Below are 27575 nucleotides of genomic sequence, written 5' to 3' on the forward strand. Positions count from 1 at the left end.
GCGCAGATTAGTAGCCAAAACCAATTGTAGTAAATCCTGTGAACATTTTAATAAAATCTTCTCCCATTCCATACGGAAAGTAGTATCATCACTAAAATTGGAAATGTCTTTCCACACTCGCAATCCTCATGGTACTCGTCCACAATCACTGTAGGACTTCAATGAATTATTTGTCCAAAACAATTTTGTCTCTCTCTCAGCCAAATTCATAAGTTTAAATTCCAATGATTTTGTGCTTAGTGTGTGCACCTCATCACAAGTTTTGCACTCCTTAAAATAATTGTCCACATCCTTCCGACCTGCCTGGAGGCTTTTCCCAAACGTGGTCGATTCTGTCTCCATGCTCACTTACATGGTCATACAAAAACTAAATGCCGTGCAAACATCACTGCCAATTGGCAAATCAAGCGTGTTCTGTCCTGAAATAAGTCCAGCAATGATAAATCCCACAAGAGAAAGTGTGGAACAGCACCACTGTTACCTTGAAATCGCTGGTGATGTGCGGCAAACAGAAGACCAACAGCTGGGGATCCCGAGTGCCAGACTTCGTAGTAATCAATCCTTGAATCCAAGCAGAGGAATAGTCGCACTCATCGAGATAATTCAATCACCAATTTATTGACATATAAATAACATGTCAGGTCAGGGGAGTGACAAAAGGAGTGCACAAAGGTTGACAACGGCCGTTTCGCGCTATGCGAGCGCTTCAACTGGTCAAACACTGGAAGGAAGTGACAAGTTCAAATAGGAAACACTTCCCTCTACAGCTGCTGTCTAAGTGACTTAAGGGAAATAAAAACATGTGGAGATACACACAAACAAATAGAAAACATGAATTCAAACACACCGCCTAGGTGGTAAAAAACATTCAGTTACATCGAGAGATAATCGCATTATAAAACATATCAAAAAGAACCACCATCAAAATTGCACAGGAAGATTCTATTCTAAAAATTCTCTACAAAAAATTCCTTAGGGAAAAAAAACCTTTTCTTCATCATAACAGAAAAACCCTCTTTTTTAGAAGACTTCTTTCGGGACTGAAAAAGCAACTTTTTCATATACCCTCGGATAAATCACCGATTCAATATCTTTAATAACCTGCCTTTCAAATACATCTATGAGATTACCCGGAGAAACAGGAGGCATGTACTGTGAAACTACCCCCCCTGTGAATGGTCTATCTATGGACTGCAAATCTCTGTCTATAACAACTTCTGAACCTGTAATACAAAGTAACAAAGAAGCATCATTATGGACATCTGCCAATGCCCCTGTTCCCGCCATAAAACCTAAAGGACCCACTCTGCACGGCTCTTCCCCTGATGGTTTAATATCCTTAGAGGATTTGGTTAAAAAATGCTTCTGCAGGTGAATTTTTCTTATAGATTTAAATAAATCAATTTTGAACTCTGTCATATCAAAAGCCTGTGGTAAACAAAAATTAAGACCCTTAGCTATATATGATTTAGGAAAAAACGTCTTTATATGGGGATTATGCATACAATCCAGGTCCATGTGCACATGGTAGCGTTTTTTGCATGCAACTTTTGTATTATTAGCTTAGTCAAATGGTTGTTATATATCTTAGATATATTGGACGTTTTTTCTTAAATCATATAGGATAAAGGTTGAATTTGATATGCAATTTTTTCCTCATATTAGCTGGTTTTCCATTTGTAAGTTTTCTTGGGTATGATATAGTAGGGTGATATTGCACGGTTTTTAGCTATCCGTTGTAGTAAAATATAAAGGGTATATGAAGACGTTGCTTTTTCAGTCCCTAATGAAGTCTTCTAAAAAAGAGTGTTTTTCTGTTATGAGAGGAAGAAAATGTTTTTTTTCCCTAAGGAATTTTTTGTAGAGAATTTTTGGAATAGAATCTTCCTGTGCAATTTTGATGGTGGTTCTTTTTGATATGTTTTATAATGCGATTATCTCTCGATGTAACTGAATGTTTTTTACCACCTAGGCGGTGTGTTTGAATTCATGTTTTCTATTTGTTTGTGTGTATCTCCACATGTTTTTAATTTCCCTTAAGTCACTTAGACAGCAGCTGTAGAGGGAAGTGTTTTCTATTTGAATTCGTCACTTCCTTCCAGTGTTTGACCCGTTGAAGCGCTCGCAATGGCCGTTGTCAGCCTTTGTGCACTCCTTTTGTCACTCCCCCGACCTGACATATTATTTATATGTCAATAAATTGGTGATTGAATTATCTCGATGAGTGTGACTATTCTCTGCTTGGATTCAAGGATTGATTACTACAAAGTCTGGCACCCGGGATCCCCAGCTGTTGGTCTTCTGTTTGCCGCACATCACCAGCGATTTCAAGGTAACAGCGGTGCCGTCCGCACTTTCTCTTGTGGGATTTATCAGATACATAACAGAGATCACTGGAGCATGATGCCAAAGAAGGGTGGCCCTGCACAGAAGGTGAATAGATCAATCACCGACCTTTTTGCTGGAAGCAGCGTTCCCAAGATAGCCGTCGCTACTGCTGTAGCGCCTCCTGCCCTGTCTGCTGCCCCCATGTCAGTAAACAATACAGATAGCCCAGATATTCTCTCCCCCCAGGGGGACACTACAATCCACACAGCAGAGCTGATAAAGGCTCTGCAAGACACTTTAAAGGCAGAGCTCGCCTCAGCTATGCAGAAGGTCTCTGTGTAGGATAGGTGAGGGAGGTGCTGATCCAACAGGAATGGGGAATGACCCACTTCTTGCCGTCGACAGACACGAGACTGAGACAGGGGTTATATTCAACAGGTCCGTTTTTATTGGCCGCTTTTCTGATGACCACCGCAATTCATCACAGGAATTTCACAGTCCTTTTTACTCACAGACCCAGGTACCTTCACTTCTTATTTTCACCGTCATGGCATCCTTTGTGGCTCTTCCCACTGTGGCTGCCCTAGGCACATCCACCACAGCTCTTCACCATTCAAAGTACACTGTCCACTTGGTACCCCCAGACCGTCTCCGTCTGCGGCTACTGTCCTCGGGGTCACCCCCCGTGACCGTCTCAACTGTCAGTTTCTCTCTGAAGGCTTTTTACCGTCTTTCTCTCTACGGCAGATCCTCCTATCTAGTGAGCTCCCCTGGCTGACTGGACCTTCCAGAACCTTCCCTCAGCCTTTATACTCCCAGTCCTGGTAGCTCCGCCCACTATCACCTGACAGTTACCTTGACCAATGGCAGTTACACAGTCACTCTCCTACACTCCCCACTGCCCTCTAAAGTCAAACTGCAACACGTCACCCCTTTCTCTTCATCTCAGCCCCCCTGTACCTACACTGCGCTGTCCCTCTGCCTCTTACCACAGGCAGACCTGTCCAACTGTTCAACCTCCCCGCATCTGCACAATTACAGGACATTGCACAAAGAACATCATCAGCACTAGAAGAAAAAATGGATGCTGTGGCTGATTCATTAGAAGAGGACCAGGGAGAGCTTAGGCAGCATATGGACCGTATAACTGACCTTGAATTAAAGTGTGAGGACATAGAAAACAGATCCCGCAGGGGTAATTTATGTATCAGGGGACTACCTGAGGAGATTTCAGCACTCAAAGACACGGCAGCTACACTTTTTGCTGCACTACTCCCACAAACAGACCTGACTCTGCTTCATATTACTAGAATACACAGAGCCCTGGGAAAGCCCTGCTCAGATAAGAACCCTAGAGACATTATTCTTAAACTATTACATGAGGAGACCCAGGACCTAATACTCTCAGCGACGAGAGGACTGTCTACACTGCCTGGCCTCCCGGATACAGTCCATATTTTTGCAGATGTAGCCCCAGCCACCCTCATATTAAGGAGAAACTTGAGACCAGTGACTGCCGCACTACAAGCAGCACAAATCAAATATAGATGGGGTTTCCCTTTTGCTCTACTTTTTTCAACAATCAACAAATCCTATATGTGCAAGACTTTAGAAGAAGGCCAGTTAGCCTTAAACCAAGCTGGCATACCAGAGCTAGAAATCCTCCAGCCATTACCACCTCGAAAATCGAGACCCACGAGAGAATGGACAGAAGTCCGAAGATCGAGCCGACAACAACCAAAAGTTACCTGAATTGTGACATTTGATACTGGCTTTACATTGAAGTGTAATTTTTGATTTTCCCCCTCCCTTGTGTGCCTGAGAGTCCTTTATAGGACCCTACTTGGGTTACAGCAAATGAGGAGGTCTGGGGAAGACTTTTGATCAGAGACTGTACCCGGTTGATCTTTTACATCCGATAGCTTTTGCTGTTCCGTTTTGAAGACAGCTTTATCTTCCAGGCTGTCTAGGAGTTTGCTAAGTCCATTTGGGTTAGATTAAATCGACATGGAAATTTAATATAAGCAGGAGCGTTGCTTGCAGGAATGATTCATGTTGCCTATTTTTAGTGATTGTTGGTTTGCTCCAACTATTCAGACCAATTATTTATATGCTTGTGTGACCCCAGCCTTATGGCCATATTTTATCTACAACAGAACATAGAGTACATATCAGAAGTTGAAAGTTAGACAATAGACATGTTTCTATTTCATTTGAAAAAAATAATTAATTTAGAAATTAATTACAATAACACATCTCAAAAAAGATGGGACAAAATGAACAAAAGGCTGCAAAAGTAAGTGATGCTAATGAAAAAAACTGGTGGGTCAATTTTCATCTAAGTCACAAGACTGCAAAACGGCATTGTTAGAGAGGCAAAGTCTCTAAGATGCAAAGTCGGTTAGAGGTTCACCAATCTGTGAACAACTGCGTCTAAAAAATGTGGCACAATTTTAGAAACATTTTCCAGGATGTAAAATTGCAAAGACTTTGAATATCTTACTTTCTACAGTATATGATATTATCAAAGGATTTAGAAATTCTAGAGAAATCCATGTACACAATGAAGAAGGGCAGAGATCAATATTGGATGCTTGTGATCTTTGAGCCCTCAGGCAGCATTGCTTTAAAAATAGGCATAATTCGGTTGTGCAAATCACTGCGAGGGCTATGGGACTACTTCCAGAAATCATTATTTGTTAACACAGTTTACTGTACAATCCACAAGTGCAAGTTAAAGCTCTAGCAGGAAAAGAAGAATCCATATATCAATACAATCCAGAAAAGCTCCTGTCTTCTCTGGGCCAAAGTTAATTTAAAATGGCCTGATGCAAATTAAAAACTGTTCTGTGGTCAGATTAATAAAAATTTGAAATTCTTTATGGAATAGATGCTGTATCATAGAAGAGAGGGACCATCCAGCTTATTTTCAGCTCATAGTTCAAATATCTCCATCTCTGATGATATGGCTTTGGATTAGTGCCTATGGCATCGACAGCTTAGACCTTTTGAAAGGCACTATCAATGCTGAGCATTATATACAGGTTATAGAACAGCATATGCTCTCATCTAGACAATTTCTATTTCAGAGAAGCCCTTGCATATTTCAGTAAAAGAATGCGAACCCACATACTACATCCATCACAACAGAATGGCTTTGCAGGAGAAGAATTCGGGTGATGTGTTGGCCACCTGCAGTACAGATTTTTGCCAATAGAAAACATTTGACATATTATAAAATGAAAAATCCAGCAAAGAAGACCCAGGACTGTTGACCAGCTAGAATCATACATCAGACAAGAACGAGACCACATTACTCTCCCAAAACTCCAGCAATTGATCTCCTCACTTGCCAGACTTTAACAGACTGTCGTAAAAAGAAGAGGTGATATTACACAATGTTGGCCTTGTCCCAAGTTTTTTGAGATTTGCTGCTGCCATCAATTTCTAAATAGTTTAATTTTTCCAAATGAAATTGAAACAAATATTAACTTTCAACTTCTGATTCTATTCTGTTCTATGTTCGGTTGTAAATAAAATAATGCTATAAGAGAGTTTCATGTCATTGCATTCTTGTTTTCTTTTCCGGTTTACACAACATCCCAACTTTTTTGCAATAGGGGTTGTATGTTTGGGAGCTGTTCTAATTTAAAATAAAAATGCTGTTTTCATCAATTTCTAGGTGCTCAAAAGAGAAGGCTAAAAGAATAGCATTTACATTTTTTCCAATTGCTTCATGGCTTCCCATGTACCAATTCAAGGAATGGATTCTCGGTGATATCGTGTCAGGAGTAAGCACTGGCCTGATAGCAGTCCTGCAAGGTAAATTAATCTAGTCAATCAGTATCATGGAATTGGAACACTTCTGGTGTAATTGTTTCCGATAGTTTATTCTACTGGTGCTATTATTCAGTTTTCACAAATACATAGCCAAGTTAAATTGATCTTTCTCATAAATTATAACTTTACCATATATCATTTCAGGTCTTGCATTTGCATTGCTCGTAAATGTTACACCAGATTATGGACTGTATGCAGCATTTTTTCCAGTCATCGTCTACTTTTTTTTTGGCACATCTAAACACATATCAGTTGGTGAGTTATTTCACTTATATAATTAGGAAGGAAATAACCAGTTTATTATTGGTGTGGCCAGTGTTACACTGGGGTGCCAAGGACCCGCGAGTGACATTGACTCTGGGACCCCACTGTTCAGATATATGCAAATATTACATTACACACATGCACAAATGTATCTATGCTTCATATTCATAATAATGATAATAAAACTAATTAGGTTGTTTAAGGAATACTGAGATTTAGCTTTTGTCTGCACCTAGTGACAACGGGACTGTGGGACAGTCTCAGCCTGGCGGTGGCTTTTCTAAAAACAAGGTTTTTTTGTGGTTCTCGCATTCATGCAAGTCTTCATCTTATTCTTTGATGACATTTTTTCCACACTCTTGTCATTCAACAATTTTTTTCATTGATTTACCACAAGTTTGCCTTTGAAACTCCCACTTCCCCTCTAATCAATAAGCCTCTATTGTGGACTTCCCTCATGTTTAGGGTCTTTCACCTTGAGTTCTTTGATACTCCTTTCCATTAAGGTCGAGTGTACAGTAAAATTCTTGGGTAAGTAGGTATCTTTTTAATCTTTAAGGCATAACTGGGTCTTCTCACCCAGTGTATATGACTACACAACTTTTTTGTGGTAGCGGGTAATTGCTTTGAGAAAGTTCATGTCATGACTCTGGCCGGGTTTTGAGTCCTGTTTCCCTCTTTCCCGGTCTCATCATGTCAGGGGTTAACTTTTCTCTGCCTCATTCTGGTGTCAGGTCGGCTATTTCTCTCCACGCTTTTGCCTCTTGCTTCTGGTATTTCTGCTTCTGACCGGTACTGACCCTTTCGGCGCTCCTCTGACTGTGTTTTGATATTTCCCTTGGTACTGCGATACTCACTTGTATCAACCCAGCTTGTTTGACTATTCTGCTGCCACCTGCTGCAGTGCTGCTGTACTGCTCTGAACAGTACTTCAGTCTTCCCTCCACTCTGCTGCCATCTTGTGGAGTTTGCATTTCCCTGCAGAGCTGCGGCGTGACATTTCATCAATGCTTTTCCTCTTCTGACCTTCTCTCCTTAATGTACTAGGAGAGAAATCCTCAATTCCTTCTTCAGATTTTTTTAGCAATCTTTAAATAAAGCATTGGATGTCAAGCTACTTGCCTGATTTTGACCCCATATATGCTTTTACATCATTTGAATGTATCTGCCAATCATGTCCACACTCTAGAGGTCTAATTTCCTTTGTCTATTCAGTATTGAATAGCTTTTCCCTCCACATTATACACAGTTGTGTATGCAAATGGGAGACAAACTTGGTGGCTATACAAGACAGGACTTCCTGGAATAATGCACGAGCAGTATTTTATTCCTGGTCCATAAACATCAGTGCAATGGAATCAGCATACAAAGTCCTCATGTGCAAGAGCGTATAGCACCGATTGTCCCTGGTTTTCATGAGAGTTGTTTTCAGTGGTGTGCCTCCAAAGGTGATACGTTGCATGAGTGGTAGCCTAACTCACGTGTTTATAACATGGTGTGTGTTTTGTTTCATATCTCCCTCCTTGGAAACTTTATTACATTACAAGACTTTCACTCTCACTTTGCCTCAACACGGATTCCTAACTTTTTTATTTTTAACAGCAAAGCAAACAGTAGCTCAAGCTTGGAAAAAAAAAGTACATACTATTCCTGGAAATTCCCAGAGACCAATGTAAATATCTTTATGTCCAACAAGTAATTTACAAGTGTCTTGAATGACACAGGTTCCATTTTCTTAACATCTGGAACTCATGGATAGCATATGCCCATCCACAGTTGGCAAGTGCTCATCTGGCCTTTGGATCATACTTGTATGTTGCTTTGACCTCCCTTACCTACCCCCCTTCCAACCACCTTTTTTGTTCATTTTTTTGTGTTTACTTGTTTTGTTTTCCCAATCTTTATTCTGGGATTTTGATGTTATATGTCTTTCTTTTATGTTCACTATAGCAAGGTACTGAAGTTGCATATCTAAATTGACTTTTGGTTATGTTCATAAAACAATACAATATTGGGAAGAGAATATTATCTTTGTTCTATCTATTCCTTATAAGATCATAAATATTGTTAGAGATGAATAACAAGTAGTCACAACAAATATTTTACAATTTCATGTAGAAGAGATTCAATGAACCTGCTAATATTGTAAGTTCTCCTAGACCTTCTAGTAAAACTGTTCTATTACAGGTCCCTTTCCTGTACTCAGTTTAATGGTTGGCACTGCTGTGCTACGCCTGTACCCTGATGATCACCCCGAACCAAACTTGAATGAGAACAGAGTTGTTGTAGCCGCATCAGTGACAGTCCTAGCCGGGATCTTCCAGGTCAGTGCTAGGGAGACAACTCACTATTCTCCTATTCCAACTGTATACTAAATTCTAATAAAGGCCAATGTGTTATTTTCTTGTTTTCCAGTTGGCTCTAGGGTTGCTGCAAATTGGATTTATAGTCATCTACCTGTCGGACTCATTGATTAGTGGTTTTACAACCGCTGCTGCTATTCATGTTTTAGTCTCTCAGTTAAAATTTATATTTGGCTTAACAGTTAAACCATTTAGTGGACCTTTGTCCTTGTTTTATGTAAGTACTTTTATACATGTATAATATTTTTTTACATGTTGTCTTCTCAACGACCTACTGTTCTAAATATAGTTATATTATTATTACTTAATTACTCTCTTACCCGTATGATTTTAGTATCACCTTCCTCGAGCAATAACTGCTGATTCCTGGAAATTACAGATCACTGACCTGTGGTGATTGGCGAATTATTGGCTATAAAACAAAATTGTGCAACACCTTATGAATACTTGTGCCAGTCATACAATACAGAACATTTTCTTCCTTGACTTCACATAGGCATCTTCATGAAAAAAGGACTTTCAGAAATACAGTAAATAATTATGTTTATTGAAAATGAAATGGAAACTCCAGTTTCATCCCACTCTAAAATTGATTGGACATTTAGAATATCTATAAATGCACAAGCTTATTGCTATTCCTAAATTCACAACAACACATGACTAAGCAAGCACTCATTTTCAATGGTCCTTAGGTCCTAACCACTATTGTGGAATAGCTAATGCCTAGCTTGTATTTGCTTTCTTTAACTTCGTAACACTGTTATCATGGTATTTGGTGAATCTAAAGGGGGTTTTACACATAGCGATATCGCTAGCAATATCGCTAAAGCGTCCCCGTTTTTGTGACGCAGCAGCGATATCGCTATGTGTGATACTTACCTCCGACCGGCTCCCCCACTGTCTGTCGCTGATCGCGCAAGATCAGCCGGGTCCATTTCTCATCGGGCGCTTCCTACTGGCGCCGACGAGCGACATGTGGACGCGGGCGGGAGGACGTCAGCATCGCTGCGTGTGAAAGGTAAGTAACAACCGCTGCTGCATCGCTAGTGAGATCTGCCTGTTTGGCAGCTCACTAGCGACCATTTAGCGATGCATCAGCGATCCTGACCGGGTCGTATCGTGGTCGGATCGCTGGTGCATCGCTAAATGTAAAGGGGCCTTTAGAGTCAATGTATCGAGGTTATCAAAGAGTAGAGGCAATTTTCCATCTATCTAAGGCTTCTTTCAGATGTCTGTGTTGCACGTACATATTCTATCGTTTTTTTTCAAGGCTACAACACGTACGCATTATAGTCTATGCTATTTCACATGTCTGTGCTTTTTCACAGTCCATATGTCCGTGCAAAATTCACAGTGACTTTTTTGTGGTATCATGGATGTAAAGTCACAATACAAGTCTATGGGTCCATAAAAAACATGAACAGCACATAGATGGCATCAAACGGGATTGCCAATTATAGGAGAAACTTTGTAATTCATTTATTTCTTCATCCAGCCACAAAAAAACACTGATAACACACTGATGGTAAAAACGGACACACAGATGACACACGGATGGTAAAAGCAGATACACGGATCATACACTGATGTCATACTGATCCAAAACAATGATAACACCAGTACCATCTTGTCAGAAGGCATACGACAGTTCTCTGGGGTCAAAAAGTCGCAAGGGGTATTGTCACAAATATTTGGTAACGTCTTCCCCTTTTGCAGTGGCCTTGTCAATTTTTAAAAGTTGATGAACTGAGAAAAAATGTTGCACAACAAATTTACTATGATATCCACCATGCGTAGTAGCTGAAATCGGCGCCATGTATTTTCAACTCAAGTTTCATTTTCTGCTACACTAGCAGCTAAAAAAGCTCCAAATTAATGAAATTTGCACCTCTCAATAAATTTGGTGCTCCTTTAGTAGAGTGGTGTCTGGTATTTGGTTGCTGCAGTACCAGTTATAGCCCATTAACTAAAGTATAATCAATTGTAAAGAAAAATAGACCTTTTTTCTAACCTCAAACAGCCCCTTTAATTTTTTAATGTAGGGATTGAGATGACCAAGCAATAGTAGTGTGCACCTAAAATCTAATCTTTACTACCTGCAATAAATAACAAAGGATATTTTCTAAAGGGAACATGACTGTGAAAACCTGTCAAACATGCTGATTTAAAAGATACACATAGAAAAATCCATTTGGTGTAAATAACGGTGTTTTTTTCTCACAGACTTTAGAAGGTATATTTATGAATATTACAAAGACAAATATTGCAGATCTTGTGACGTCCATCATTATAATGGTTGTAGTATTTGCAGTAAAGGAAATCAATGATCGATATAAATCCAAGATTCCTGTACCAATCCCTATTGAAGTTATAATGGTAAGGAACCCCTTCTTTAAAATACTATAATAAAATTCTTACATTTAAAGATTTTGTTAATGTTTATACAAAAAAGATATATTTCTTTGTGTTAGCCAGTAGATATAAGAATATTTAGATTTGAGAGTCCTCAACCTCCTTGGTTGATACCTTTTAATGGCTAACTGAAAAGATGGTAACAAATAGCAAACTTTCGCGACTACTCAGGTCTCTTCATCAGGCATAGAATAATACAAAATCTGAAGTCACATATTTATACACAACAGTGCACAGAATTAATGCAATACATAAGACAAGCTTGGCTGTCTTTCTAAAGACTGCATGGACCAGGGCTCATCCCACTGAACACCCACTCTCCTTCTCTGTGGGCATAGTACCAATCAGACAACACAGGGTGAAGATAACACAGTGTGGCAATACTTTATTGAACCACCCTTCCGCTGGCTTGCCTGGAATTAGAACACCTGTGACTTTAGGGCTTTCAGGGCCGTCTACTCCAACCAGTGGCACCCCGCTTTTGGCAGCACCCACACAGAGGAGGTTGCGGCAAGCTTAGGAAGCTGACTATCCATTGAGGTTTCTGGCCAGGTGATGTGATCATCCCAACCTGGGTTCTCCAAACGTTTCCATAGGTTCAGGGATGGACAGTGCATAAAATCTATATTCCTCCATTTGGAGCCATGGTTCCCTGGCTGCTGTTCTGTAGATTCTCTCTGGAAAAAGAGTCAGATCCTCTTTTATAGTTCACAGCTCTTATTCAGGCATTTTTCCACAGGACTGGGGGAAGGTGGGAGGAGGTCATAGCTCATTGCTCAAGTATTCAATTATCCTGCATATTTTGTTCTGTAATGTATGCAAAACAACAAGCTGCATGGACGGATACAATGGGTAATTAACATATTAACAAACATCGATTATTCAATTAGCTTGAATCTTTGTCCCTCAAGGATAGCAGAACCATTAGCTGTAGTGATTGATACAATGGATAATCAGCAGTCATTCAACAAATCAGCAAACATCAATTCAGCATACAATAAGAGTCAACATGTGGACTAATATGAACAGTATATCATGCTCCTAGGCCTACTGTTAATATGTCTGGCATAATTAAGAATAAATGCATTGTCGTCACATTCCTCCTCCTCTTAATTAGCCAGACATGATAGGCTTCCGATCATCCTTCTCCACTTGTCAGGGACAGTCCATTAGTATGTCTTTTAGCACAGACACGAATGTCAGAGGTTTCAAATTTATGAGAATGAAACTTTGTATCAGCCAGTTTCCTCAAAGCATATTCCATGTCTTCCTTGTGAATAAACTTCACAATCCCCATTCCATCCTTGTGTACATCAGCATAGCAGACATCTCCAGCTTCTCTCATATGATCTTTCAGATCCTGCTACCTCGCTCATGGAGAAAGCCCTGACACAAAGACTCTGTATTCAGTTCACTGGGAAGGAACTCCATTCATCCTGCTGTGTCCTCCATATCCTCCCCTTGGTCTCTGGCTTGACCAGGGAAACTCCACACTTAATCGACGAGAACTGAACTCGCTTCCACAAACGGCATCCTCTGTATCCCATGGATCCTGGAAGCTAATGAAGGTGAATAGTGTGCACCACCTCCCCTGCAATTCTTCATCTCAATGGTATGGATCCGCCCATCCTGATGGAACAACTCCTCAAGCTCCTACTCCTGCTTGAGGCTCTGGTCCCAATGTGACCAACAACTCATGGATTTTGGCTGCTTTGGACTGGTTATTTTATTCCAGACTGCCACTGCATCCTTGATAAGGCAGGCAGTTCAATTCCTCTTGGTCAAACACATCATCCTCCACAACATTCTGGGCATCCCAAAGGATCCTGGATTCTGTGACTTTGGGGCTTCCAGAGCTGACCTCCCCAACTAGTGCACCCCGCTTTTGGTGGGCACCCACAGAGAGGAGGTAGCAGCAAGCTTAGGAAGCTAACAGTCCATTGAGGTATGTTGCCAGGTGACCTGATTGTCCCAACCTGGGTTTTCCTAAACGTCTTCATGGGTACAGTGATGGACAGTCAATAGAATCTGTATTACTCCGGTTGCAGCCATGGTTCCCTGGCTGCTGTTCTGTAGACTCTCTATGGAAATAGCGCTAGAATCCCTTTTTATATTTCTCAGCTCTTATTCACCATTTTTCCATAAGATCGAGGAAGGTGGGAAGAGGTTATCTCTCATTGTTCAAATGTTCAATTAATCTGCATATTTTGTTCTGTAATGTTTGCAGAACAACATGTTGCGTGGACTCTGCACAACTCATAAGAATTTTACAAGAAGTTTATTGGGAAGAATCATTCATGTTTCTTACTTTAGATGTGTCAGAGCTTTACACTAACATCAAACACAGTATTGGCCTACAGTGTACCAACCAACTTCTAGAAAAAGACCAGAAAATTATTGAATAACATAAAGCCTTCATCCTTAAAATCCTTGAGTTCATTTTATGCCAGTATTTTTTATTTCAAGATCAAGTCTATTACAAAAAATATGGCACTGTGATGGGGACAAGGGTATGCCCAAGCTATCAAGCTATGCCAACATATTTATGGGAGTATTTGAAGACCTTCACATCTACCAATCCAAATATTTTTACAAATATTTTAGTTTATCAAAGATATATCGGTGAACTTTTTTTATTTAGAAAGTTAACTCTAATAAAATTTCCCACTTTATAGAGGGATTAAATTCAAACAATTGGGGCATTTCATTCACCGATTATTGGCAAAAATTCCATTAATTCTTTAGATTTAAACATCTCCCATAAGGAGAACTCCATGATTATCAAAACTAATTTTAAGGAAGTAGATATGAATGGTTACATCCATTTCTCTAGTAGTTGCTACAATAAATAGCTAACAAGCATTTCTTACAACCAATATCGGTGGATTAGGTGTAATTGCAGTAATTTTGCTCAAAAAGCTGATACTCTTAGGGAGCGATTTACTATTCAATGCTATCCTAAAAGCTTAACAAAGCATGTGTATCAATGGACAAGGGGGCTTACACAGCTACAATGTTTGGAATCCAGAACCCAGGACAATAAAAAGGAGATAAATAAGTTTGCAAGTAACTTTATTACTACTTTCAAATCAGCTAATTTCCCTATAAGTAAAGTGCTACAAAAGCATTGGCACGTTTTACTAAAAGATCATATACTTGGCCTCCTCATCCCTGACCAATCGCAAGTTACTTTGAGGAGGACACCAACTTTGAGAATCTTACTAGCTCCAAGTTGCCTGAAAAGGAAAAATTGATTTGACAGTTCCTTTATTGTACAAAGCATCCAGTTCAACACACTTGAACGTTTTCGGTCATACAATAGACCTTCATCAAAAAAGGAATTTCACAGTTGGCTTAACTGAAAGGAGCTGCATTGGAAAATTCCATATATTATTAAAGAGACAGCTAACATGTGTGGCACTATTCAGTACTGAGTGTATTGATATACAAAAGTGGGTAAACGGCGTCTGATAAGCAGCAGATAAAGGGGATGAGGACCTTATGAAGCGGAGAAACATTTGATTGCAGGAATAGGACCACAAGGTATCCTGGTAAATTAGTATACATGTCCACAAATCGAGCTGAGATTTATTTAGGAGATATGCCACGAGTTGTGCATAGAAAGCCTGAGTCCCCAATGAGGAAATGGTACTTTTATGCTGAAGGGTTAAGTCCTGTCCAGGTAAGTATGCCCCAGGAGGAGAGGACGCGCTGGTAAGAAAGGCACAATAAGTGCAAGGGAATAGCGCTGCTCCTGTGTCCGGGAGTGTGTGCAGCTGCTAAGAGAGACGCGTCATTCTAAAAACTGAACCCCTCAAGGTACTCAAAACCAGATTCAAGAAGTTTATTAACCCTTCAGGTGCTTCACAGGAATTTTTTGAATGTTTAAAAAAAATGAACATTTAACGTTTTCTCACAAAGGGTAACAGGAGAAATTAGACTGCAAAGGTTATTGTGCAAATTGTCCTGAGTACGCTGATACGTGATATGTGGCGGGGAACCACTGTTTCTTCGCACGGCAGAGCTTAGAAGGGAAGGAGCGCCATTTGACTTTTTCACTGTAAAATTGGCTGGAATTCAGATCGGATGCCATGTCACGTTTGTAGAGCTCCTGATGTGCCTAAACAGTGGAAATCCCCCCCAAGTGACCCAATTTTGGAAACTAGACCCCCCCCTAGGAGCTTATCTAGATATGTGTTGAGCACTTTGAACACCCAAGGGCTTCACAGAAGTTTATAACATACAGCCGTACAATTAAAAAATCATATTTTTTCCACAAAAATTATCTTTTCACCCCCAATTTTTATTTTCCCAAGGGTAACAGGACCCCAAAAGTTATTTTGCAATTTGTCCTGAGTACGGTGATACCCCACATGTGGAGGTAAACCACTATTTGCGCACATGGCAGAGCTCGGAAGGGAAGCAGCGCCATTTGACTTTTTTGGCTGGAATTGAGATCGGATGCCATGTCGCGTTTGGAAAGCCCCTTATGTGCCAAAACAGTGGAAACCCCCCAATTCTAACTCCAACCCTAACCCCAACACACCTAACCCTAATCTCGGCCCTAACCCTAGCCCTAATGGGAAAACGGAAATAAATACCTTTTTTTTATTTTATTATTTTTCCATAACTAAGGGGGTGATAAAGGTGGGTTTGATTTACTATTTATGGCAGGTTTTTATGCTTGGCAGCTGTCGCACGCTAAAAGACGCTTTTTATTGTAAAAATAGTTTTTGCATTTCCTCATTTTGAGAGCTATAATTTTTCCATATTTTGACCCACCGAGTCTTGTGATGTCTTATTTTTTGCAGGACGAGTTGACGTTTCTATTGGTACCATTTTTGGGCACGTGACTTTTTTGATCGCTTTTTATTCCAATTTTTGGGATGCAGAATGAACAAAAACCAGCATTTGGTAAAATTGATAAGGCAGTTTTATTCTTTGGGTCAGTATGGTTACATCGATCCCCCATTTATGTTTTTTTATGTTTTGGTTTGGCGCTTTTATGCAATGAAAACAATTTTATATAAAAAATAATTATTTTTGCATCGCTTTATTCTGCAAGCTATAACTTTTTTATTTTTTCGCTGATGATGCTGTGTTGTGGCTCGTTTTTTGCGGGACAAGATGATGTATTCAGCGGTACCATGGTTATTCATATCTGTATTTTTGATCACGCTTTATTGCACTTTTTGTTCGGCGGCATGATGATAAAGCATTATTTTTTGCTTTGTTTTTTATTTTTATTTTTTAAGGGGTTCAATAAAGGGGTTAACTAGTGGGACAATGTTATAGGGCGGGTCGTTACGGCGCGGCGATACCAAATATGCAAATATGTGTACTTTTATAGTTTTAATAGGGAATTTTTTTTATTATTATTTATTTAGCGATTTTTTATTAATTATTTTTACACTTTTTTTTTACTTTATTAGATTGTCCCAGGGGGACATGATTGTAATATGTCAGATCGCTGATATGACACCTTGCAAAGCAGTGTGTCAAATTGGCGATCTGCAGGCACTGCTGGAGGCTTTCTCATGCCTGCGCTCTGCAAGCAGTGAGAAATACCCTCCCTGCAGGCCCCCAAAGGTCCCCGCCGCCATATTTGATCCGGGGACCTGCAGGGAAGGAGGCCCCCGCAGCAGCGCTGCACATCACGCTTCTCCGGGGGTCTCAGAGAAGCACGATGCTTCCCTGATCCTCCGGTACACTGCAATCATGTTTGATCGCAGTGTGCAGGGGGTTAATTTGCCGGGGCGGTCCTTGACCGCCCCTGACACATAGTGCCGGGTGTCAGCTGTGATAATCGGCTGACACCCAGCCGTGATCAGCGGCGCTCCCCACGGGGGGCACCGCTGATCGCTATGACATACAGTTGTGGCCAAAAGTATTGACACCCCTGCAATTCTGTCAGATAATACTCAGTTTCTTCCTGAAAATGATTGCAAACACAAATTCTTTGGTATTATTATCTTCATTTAATTTGTCTTAAATGAAAAAACACAAAAGGGAAAACATTGATCATTTCACACAAAACTCCAAAAATGGGCCAGACAAAAGTATTGGCACCATCAGCCTAATACTTGGTTGCACAACCTTTAGCCAAAATAACTGCGACCAACCGCTTCCAGTAACCATCAATGAGTTTCTTACAATGCTCTGCTGGAATTTTAGACCATTCTTCTTTGGCAAACTGCTCCAGGTCCCTGATATTTGAAGGGTGCCTTCTCCAAACTGCCATTTTTAGATCTCTCCACAGGTGTTCTATGGGATTCAGGTCTGGACTCATTGCTGGCCACCTTAGAAGTCTCCAGTGCTTTCTCTCAAACCATTTTCTAGTGCTTTTTGAAGTGTGTTTTGGATCATTGTCCTGCTGGAAGACCCATGACCTCTGAGGGAGACCCAGCTTTCTCACACTGGGCCCTACATTATGCTGCAAAATTTGTTGGTAGTCTTCAGACTTCATAATGCCATGCACATGGTCAAGCAGTCCAGTGCCAGAGGCAGCAAAACAACCCCAAAACATCAGGGAACCTCCGCCATGTTTGACTGTAGGGACCGTGTTTTTTTCTTTGAATGCCTCTTTTTTCTCCTGTAAACTCTATGTTGATGCCTTTGCCCAAAAAGCTCTACTTTTGTCTCATCTGACCAGAGAACATTCTTCCAAAACACTTTAGGTTTTTTTCAGGTAAGTTTTGGCAAACTCCAGCCTGGCTTTTTTATGTCTCGGGGTAAGAAGTGGGGTCTTCCTGGGTCTCCTACCATACAATCCCTTTTCATTCAGACGCCGACGGATAGTACGGGTTGACACTGTTGTACCCTCGGACTGCAGGGCAACTTGAACTTGTTTGGATGTTAGTCAAGGTTCTTTATCCAACATCCGCACAATCTTGCATTGAAATCTCTTGTCAATTTTTCTTTTCCATCTACATCTAGGGAGGTTAGCCACAGTGCCATGGGCTTTAAACTTCTTGATGACACTGCGCACGGTAGACACAGGAACATTCAGGTCTTTGGAGATGGACTTGTAGCCTTGAGATTGCTCATGCTTCCTCACAATTTGGTTTCTCAAGTCCTCAGACAGTTCTTTGGTCTTTCTTTTCTCCATGCTCAATGTGGTACACACAAGGACACAGGACAGCGGTTGAGTCAACTTTAATCCATGTCAACTGGCTGCAAGTGTGATTTAGCTATTGCCAACACCTGTTAGGTGCCACAGGTAAGTTACAGGTGCTGTTAATTACACAAATTAGAGAAGCATCACATGATTTTTCGAACAGTGCCAATACTTTTGTCCACCCTCTTTTTTATGTTTGATGTGGAATTATATCCAATTTGGCTTTAGGACAATTCTTTTTGTGTTTTTTTCATTTAAGACAAATTAAATGAAGATAATAATACCAAAGAATTTGTGTTTGCAATCATTTTCAGGAAGAAACTGAGTATTATCTGACAGAATTGCAGGGGTGTCAATACTTTTGGCCACAACTGTACTATTCTGTCCTTGGGACTTAGGTCACAGGTCACATGGATAGAATAGTACGTCTAATGTAGGAAAGGGGTTAATGCAACCCATGATCCTGTTTGCCTTGGCAGCCGCTGCCTGGCACTGGCTGCTCCAGGTAAGTTTATCATTATCTAGGATCCCCAAGTCCTTCTCCATGTCAGATTTACCCAGTGGTTTCCCATTCAGTGTCTAATGGTGATATTGATTACTTCTTCCCATGTGTATAACATTACGTTTATCATTGTTAAACCGCATCTGCCACCTTTCGGCCCAAGTTTCCAGCTTATCCAGATCCATCTGTAGCAGAATACCATCATCTCCTGTACTGACTGCTTTACATAGTTTTGCGTCATCTGCAAATATCGATATTTTACTGTGTAAACCTTCTACCAGATCGCTAATAAATATGTTGAAAATAGGTCCCAATACCGACCCCTGCGGTGCCCCACTAGTCACAGCGACACAGAGAATATACCATTTTTAACAACCCTCTGCTTTCTATCAGTAAGCCAGTTACTTACCCATTTACACACATTTTCCCCAGACCCAGCATTCTCATTTTGTGTACCAACCTCTTGTGTGGCACGGTATCAAATGCTTTGGAAAAAAGATATACCACGTCCCGTCCAATGATTCACCTTGGTCCAGTCTATAGCTTACCTCTTCATAAAAACTGATTAAATTGGTTTCACAGGAGCGATTCCTCATAAACCCATGCTGTTATGAAGTTAAATAGTTATTCTCATTGAGATGATCCAGAATAACATCCCTTAGAAAACTTTCAAATATTTTACCAACAATAGAGGTTAGACTTACTGGCCTATAATTTCCAGGTTCACTTTTAGAGCCCTTTTTGAATGTTTGTACCACATTTGCTATGCGCCAGGCCTGTGGGACAGACCTTGTTGCTATAGAGTACCTAAATATAAGAAATAATGGTTTGTGTATTACATTACTTAGCTCTCTTAGTACTCATGGGTGTATGCCATCCGGACCGGGAGATTTATCTATTTTTATCTTATTTAGCTGGTTTCGCACCTCTACTTGGATTAGATTGGTGACCCTTAATATAGGGTTTTCTTTCTCTCTCGGCATTTCAGCTAGCATTTCATTTTCCACCGTGAATACCATGGAGAAGAAGGTGTTTAAAATATTAGCTTTTTCCTCGTCATCTACAACCATTCTTTCTCACAATTTTTTTAAAGGGCCTACACTTTCACTTTTGATTCTTTTACTATTGATATAGATGAAGAATAGTTTAGGATTATTTTTACTCTCCTTAGCAATGTGCTTCTCTATTTCCTTTTTGGCAGCTTTAGTTAGTTTTTTAGATAAAGTATTTTTCTCCCTATAGTTATTTAGAGCCATCCTGCTTTAGTAGTTTAAATGCTTTCTTTTTTACTGTTAATTGCCCCTTTTACTCCTTTGTTTAGCCACATTGGGTTTTTCCTATTTCTTGTCCTTTTATTCCCACAAGGTATAAACCGCTTACAATGCCTATTTAGGATCTTCTTAAACATTTCCCATTTATTAACTGTATTCTTATTTCTGAGGACATTGTCCCAGCCAACCTGATTAAGGGCATGTCTAAGGCTAGTTTCACACTTGCTTTTTTTTGCAGCGCGTTTTTCCCGCAAAAAAACGCATTGAAAAAACGCATACATAAGCATACAACTGCTGCGTTTTTTTCAAGCATTTTTATGAGCATGCATGAAAAAAACGCAGCGTTTTTATGCGTTTGTATGCGTTTTTAGTGCGTTTTTACCGCGTTTGCGTTTTTTTCCAACATTTTTAGGTGGCTCCTCACACTACCCAAACCATGACTTTACTAACCCTAACCCTGACCCTAACCCTAACCCTAACCCTGACCCTAACCCTAACCCTAACCCTGACCCTAACCCTTAACCAAATCATACTTAACCCTAACCCAAACCCTAAACCCTAACTAACCCTAACCCTAACCCTAACCCTGACCCTAACCCTAACCCTAACCCTGACCCTAACCCTTAACAAAACCATACTTAACCCTAACCCTGACCCTAACCCTAACCCTAACCCTGACCCTAACCCTTAACCAAACCATACTTAACCCTAATCCTGACCCTAACCCTGACCCTAACCCTAACCCTGACCCTAACCCTTAACAAAACCATATTTAACCCTAATCCTGACCCTAACCCTGACCCTAATCCTTAACAAAACCATACTTAACCCTAACCCTGACCCTAACCCTAACCCTGACCCTAACCCTAACCCTAACCCTGACCCTAACCCTAACCCTAACCCTAACCCTGACCCTAACCCTTAACAAAACCATACTTAACCCTAATCCTGACCCTAACCCTGACCCTAACCCTTAACAAAACCATACTTAACCCTAACCCTGACCCTAACCCTAACCCTGACCCCAACCCTAACCCTAACCCTGACCCTAACCCTAACCCTAACCCTAACCCTGACCCTAACCCTTAACAAAACCATACTTAACCCTAATCCTGACCCTAACCCTGACCCTAACCCTTAACCAAACCATACTTAACCCTAACCCTGACCCAAACCCCAACCATAACCCTGACCCTGACCATAACCCTAACCCTAAACCCCTTAACTAACCCTAACTCTAACCCAAACCCCTAAATTCCATGGTTAAAAAAAAAAACGCATATGCAAAAAAACGCATACATGAGCATGCCAGTGCGCACATATGCGCATTCATAGGCTATAATGGCCATTTTTAGCGCAAAACGTGCGCATATGTGCGCATGCGCTTTTTTGCAGGGCCAAAAAATGCAACATGCTGCGTCTGGAAAATACCAACGCACACCCCAAAAAAACGCAGCGCATGAAAATCGCATACATGCGCTTACCAGCGTGCAGGTATGCGCACCCATGTTAAATATAGGGGAAAAAACGCATGCGCAGGTATGCGTTTTTTTCCAGCGCTAAAAAACGCAAATGTGAAACCAGCCTAAGCTGGTCAAACTTTGCCTTCCTAAAGTTCAGTGTTTTTGTGACTCTCTGACAAGTCCCCCAAGTGAAAGACAAGTGAAACTGTACAATATAGTGGTCGCTGTTTCCTAGATGCCCAACAACCTGCAGATTTGTTATTCTGTCAGGTCTATTAGATAGTATTAGGTTTAAAAGTGCTGCTCCTCTGGTTGGATTCTGCACCAATTGTGAAAGATAATTTTTCTTGGTTATTAGCATAAACCTTTGGCCTTTATGGGTTTCGCAGGTCTCTGTTTCCGAGTTAATACCTGGGTAGCTAAAGTCCCCCATAACAACGACCTCATTATGGGTTTCAACTTCCTCTATCTGCCTTAGTAGTAGACTTTCCATGATTTCTGTTATATTTGGGGGTTTGTAACAGACCCCAATGAGAATTTTGTTACTATTTTTCCCTCCATGTATTTAGACCCATATGGACTCGACATACTCATTCCCTTCGCTAATATCCTCCCTTAAAGTGGACTTTAGATATGACTTTACATAAAGACAAACCCCTCCTCCTCTCTGATTTTTACAATCCTTTCTAAACAGACTGTAACCCTGTAAGTTAACTGCCCAGTCATAGCTTTCATCTAACCATGTCTTGGTTATTCCCACTATGTCATAGTTACCTGTAGATATTTCTGCTTCTAGTTCTTCCATCTTGTTTGTCAGGATTCTGGCGTTTGCGAGCATGCAGTTTAGAGGATTTTATTTTGTTCCAATGTCCTCCCTGTGAATTGTTTTAGAAATGTTCTTACCTCCCTTCCGAGTATGTTGTCTTGGGTCTTCTTTGTTGCACCTCATGTCCTTCATCAGTATGTTTTCTGGCTTCATGTTCGAGTCTAATGTTTTTTGCCCCGTCCCCTCTTCTTCTAGTTTAACGCCCTCCTAATGAGTGTAGCGAGTCGTCTGGCAAATGTGTGTTTTCCAGGTTTGTTGAGGTATAGTCCATCTCTGGACTCGTGGTCCCGGAATCTGAATCATTGTTGTCTGCACCATCATCTTAGCCAGTTGTTCACATCAAGGATCCTGTTCCATCTCCTGATGCCATGCCAGTCTACTGGAAGGATGGAAGAAAAAAACTACCTGTGCATCCAGTTCCTTTACTTTCTTCCCCAACTCTTCAAAGTCCTTAGATTGTCGATAGGTCCTTCCTTGCCGTGTCATTAATGCCAACATGTATCAGAAGAAATGGGTGGAAGTCTTTGGAACTGATGAGCTTTGGTATCCTTTCGGTCACATCCTTGATCTTCGCACCTGGGAGGCAGCATACTTCTCTGGCAGTTATGTCCGGTCTGCAGATGGCTGCTTCTGTGCCTCTCAGTGAGTCTCCCACCACCACCACTTTTCTTTGCTTCTTGGCTGTAATTTTTGTTGTCACTTCTGGGTGTTGCTGTGTGCCTTTTTCTTCTTTGCTTGCTGGTAGTGCCTCATCCTTAGGTGTGCCATCTTTGTCTTCCACAAGGCTTTGGTGTCGGTTTCTCAGTTGTGTGGTTGGTGATGTCTCCATGGTCTTCCTGCTTCTTTTGGTCACATGCTTCCACTCGGCTGCCTTTGGAGGTTCTCTGACACTTTCTTCACCTTCTGTGACCAGTAGAGATGCTTCTGTTCTGTCTAGGAAGTCTTCATTTTCTTTAATGAGTTTCAAAGTTGCAATTCTTTCTTCTAGACCCCGCACCTTTTCTTCTAAAAGGGCCAACAGTCTACACTTCTGGTAGGTGAAGTTGGATTCTTCTTCTGGTTGATCTGTGAACATGTAGCACATGTTGCAGCTCACCATGTAGGTTGTCACATCAGCCATGTTGCTCCTATATCCTGCTGACTTGCTGTGTCTTCTTTCTTGTGTAATCTACTGTGTGCAACCTTCTTGTGTAATCCACTGTGTGTTTTCCTTCTTGTGTAATCGACTCAATCAGCCAAGCTTTCTTGCAAAAATTCTCGCGCCGTAATGAGCATGGTTTGGCGATGCTTTCCAAGCAGCTGGTCCCGGCTGTACCCAATGATCTTCTTGCTGATGGAGACTCTTCGCTTTTCCCAGAAGGCACCTGAAATATGCAAATTGTCCTCTTCAAGCTTCAATCCCTGGTATGGCGATGCTTTCCAAGCAGCTGGTCCCGGCTGTACTCAACGATCTTCTTGCTGAGGAAGATTTTTCACTTCCCAGAAGGCACCTGGAATATGCTTAAATTCCTGGTATGGTGATGCTTTCCAAGCAGCTGGTCCCGGCTGTACCGAACGATCTTCTTGCTGAGGGAGACTTTTCACTTTTCCCAGAAGGCACCTGGAATATGCAAATTGTCCTCTTCAAGCTTCAATCCCTGGTTTGACAATGTTTTCCAAACAGCTGGTCCCAGCTGTACCCAATGATCTTCTTGCTGAGGAAGACTTTTCACTTTTCCCAGAAGGCACCTGGAATATGCTTAAATTCCTGCTATGGCGATGCTTTCCAAGCAGCTGGTCCCGGCTGTACCCAACGATCTTCTTGCTGAGGAAGACTCCTCGCTTTTCCCAGAAGGCACCTGGAATATGCAAATTGTCCTCTTCAAGCTTAAATTCCTGGTTTGGCAACGTTTTCCAAGCAGCTGGTCCCAGCTGTACCCAACGATCTTCTTGCTGAGGGAGACTCTTCGATTTTCCCAGAAGGCACCTGGAATATGCAAATTATCCTCTTCAAGCTTAAATTCCTGGTTTGGCGATGATTTCCAAGCAGCTGGTCCCAGCTGTACCCAACTATCTTCTTGCTGAGGGAGACTTCGCTTTTCCCAGAAGGCAGCTGGAATATGAAAATTGTCCTCTTCAAGCTTCAATCCCTAGTTTAAATATATGTCCCCCTGTGATCCCTGTGTCCCCCAACTATGATCCCCTGTGATCTCTGTTCCCCCTGCGATCTCTCTGCACTCCAAGCTATATGCCCCCCTGTGATTTCTGTGCCCTCCAGCTATATGCCCCCTGTGATCTCAGTGCCCCCCAGCTATGTGCAGCCCTGTAAACCCTGTGCCCCCTGCTATGTACCCCCTGTGATATTTGTGCTCCCATGTGATCTCTGTGCCCCTTGTGATCTCTGTCCCCTCCAGCTATGTGCCCCTTGATGATCTCTGTGCCCCCCAGCTATGTGCCCTCCTATGATCTTTGTGTCCCTCTATGATTTCTGTGCCCACCTAGATCTTTGTGCCACTCCCGATGATCTCTGTGTCCCCCAGTTATGTGGCCCCTGTGATCTTTGTGACTCCCCTGTGATCTCTGTGCCCCCTGTGATCTTTGTGCCACCCCGGCGATGCCTGTCCCCCATTACTGTATATCCCCCCTCTCCAGTGCTGTATATCCAACTCCCCCAGTGCTGTGTATACCCCCCAGGGCTGTATATGCCCCCAAATGATATGTATATTACCCAGTGCTACATTTACCCCAGAAGTGCTGTATATCCCCTGTGGTGTAGTTACCACTATGTCAGCTAGGGGGCGCTGTGTGGGTGTCCCAGGACGGGTGTACAGGCACATTCAGTGTGGTAACAGGAGCAGGGTCCTAAATGACCATTATGGGTCTCAAGGTGGGTGGCCTTGGGATGCAGGCTCCAGGGTGTATTGATCAGCAGAGGTACTGCTGATCTTTCTGTTACACTGTGTCAGGGAAGCCTGTGTGTGTCTATACAACCTTTAGTGATGTCATAGCCATGTGATCACCTGTGGGTGTGGTTACAGGGCTATGTAATTGAGGTGTTTGGCACATGTGAGAGAGTGTGGAGGGAGTCTGTCTGAGCGTGGACAGACTTCCATGTGTCCAGGTGGGACACTGCAGAGAGTGTATATGGGGAGGACTACAGCTCCCAGCATGTGCTGAGACTCTCAGTCCGAGTCTGAAGCCACGGACATTTCTGTTCCTTTGCCTGAAGTGAAGGTTACATTTCAGTGTTATGCTGTCTATGGTTTATGGAGTAATAAACCTGGTGAAATTTTAAAGGAACGTGCCTCATGTTTGTCTCCCGCTGCACCTAAGCGAGTCGAATCCCTACACCCCCCAGTGCTGTATATCTCCCCACATGTGATGTATATAGCCCCCATGGACATATATACCCCCAGTGCTGTCTGTGTTTTTCCTAGTGATGTATATAGCCCCTCAGTGATGTCTATTACTCCCAGCCTCATGGTAATGAATATGTCCCAGCATTTCCTGTGATGTCTATACCCCCCAGCCCCTCCTGTAATTTATATGACCCCAGAGTCTCCTGTGATGCATATATAGCAGTCTCAATGTTTCCTAAGTTATGTATGTACAGCAGTTCCAGCATCTCCTGTGTGATGTATATATAGTAGTCCGCGGGTCTCCTGTGTGATATATATAAAGCAGTCCCCGTGTCTCCTATGTGATGTATATACAGTAGTCAAAGTATCTCCTATGTGATGCTTATACAGCAGTTCCATCATCTCCTATGTGGTGTATATACAGCTGTCTCAGCATCTCCTATGTGATGTATATGATTTACACAACTTATTATGACAAAAAGTTGACTGCTCTCCTGGCCTACACAAACTTGGAAAAGTAGCTGCACCAAAGAAAAGCAGCTCCAGCCATCACATTAAGGGTGAGTTACCATAATTAATTGTTTGACTAAATATACTGGGGTAATTTTCAAGGTGATCATTTTTGTGTGGCCCCCAAATGATGGTAGAAATTTCCAATTGGTTCCCGGCTGGAAAAAGGTTCCCCACCACTGCCTTAAAGCCTCATGGACTTAATGAGATCACAAAAGTATTTATATGAGTTTGGCAAGTCTATAGATTATTTTTACTAAAGCTTTTTTATGTATTTTAATCTTTTTACACATAATATTCTAATTTTATTATGGTATGTTTTATACTCTAATTATTATTTTCATTTATGCATACCAGTGCAATTTTTCTTTTGTTTTATGAGGGTACAAAACCCATCACAGAAATATTAAGTGGCCTTATTTTTATATATCTTATATTGTTATTTTATACGATACTTCTGTATGCCTTTTTGCTATTGAGCTACTTTGTCACAATTTTTACTATATATATCTTCTTGCACTTTTACTTTGTCTTTACATTTTGTATTACCTTCACCATATTTGTACTAATTTTATCTTTGCTCACAGTTTCCACTATTTATAACCCCATTCTGAAACTCTGGAGCAATTCCTCTGAACGCAAACCAAGTTTATATTTTTTTTTACCTTGTTCTGTTTACTTTTTTGGCTTCACTCCACTATTTGTAGACTATGTAAGGTCTTCTTCACACGTCCGTTTTTTGTTTCCGTGTGAAGTTTGCTTTTTAAGGGTCGCAAATACAGACACACGCACAACAATTGTATTCAATAGTGGTGTGCAGATGTCAGGTTTTTCACTTGGCCGTGTGTCCGTGTGAAAAACTCACAGACATGTCGTTTTTTGCGCAGTACAGACAAAATGCGTACTGCACGCATGCACACTTATGTCACACGGATGAGATCCGGGTGTCATCAGCGAGACATGTACCGACACATGGGAGGGAGCAGTACAGTTTGAGGTGAAGGCTCACCTGGTTGATCCTGCCAGTAGCATATGCTTGTCTCAAAGATTAAGCCATGCACGTGTAAGTACACACGGATGGTACAGTGAAACTGCGAATGGCTCATTAAATCAGTTTCAGTCAATCATCATTGACTCCTGCTTGCGCTGAGATCAGCTCGACCAGGAAACAATGATAGGAGATGTCATTAGAATGACATCTCTGCGATATCTGGTTTTCAACATGAACAGTGCCATGATGCAACTGTCCATGACGAAAAGCAGTATACAATGAGTTTGAATTTATAGGGGGGCCCTACATCATTTTTTTACTCTCGGGTCCACCCCAAATTCACCAGGAAA

At 41.4% G+C, this 27575-nt stretch overlaps 1 protein-coding gene across 3 annotated transcripts in view; it reads left to right on the top strand.

Moving 5' to 3' along the window:
* Positions 1–27575, top strand: part of LOC141087758 (chloride anion exchanger-like) — a 158816-nt gene that overhangs the window by 57358 nt on the left and 73883 nt on the right. For all 3 annotated transcript variants that reach the window (XM_073573550.1, XM_073573552.1, XM_073573551.1), the window contains exons 3-7: positions 6011–6150; positions 6313–6423; positions 8620–8756; positions 8848–9012; positions 11019–11171. In XM_073573550.1, coding sequence (XP_073429651.1) covers positions 6011–6150; positions 6313–6423; positions 8620–8756; positions 8848–9012; positions 11019–11171 — 706 coding nt within the window. The remainder of the gene's footprint in view (positions 1–6010; positions 6151–6312; positions 6424–8619; positions 8757–8847; positions 9013–11018; positions 11172–27575) is intronic.

The sequence above is a fragment of the Dendrobates tinctorius genome, unplaced genomic scaffold, assembly GCF_039654945.1.
Source record: "Dendrobates tinctorius isolate UK_male_01 unplaced genomic scaffold, ASM3965494v1 ptg000035l, whole genome shotgun sequence".
In the NCBI taxonomy this organism is placed as follows: Eukaryota; Metazoa; Chordata; class Amphibia; order Anura; family Dendrobatidae; genus Dendrobates; species Dendrobates tinctorius.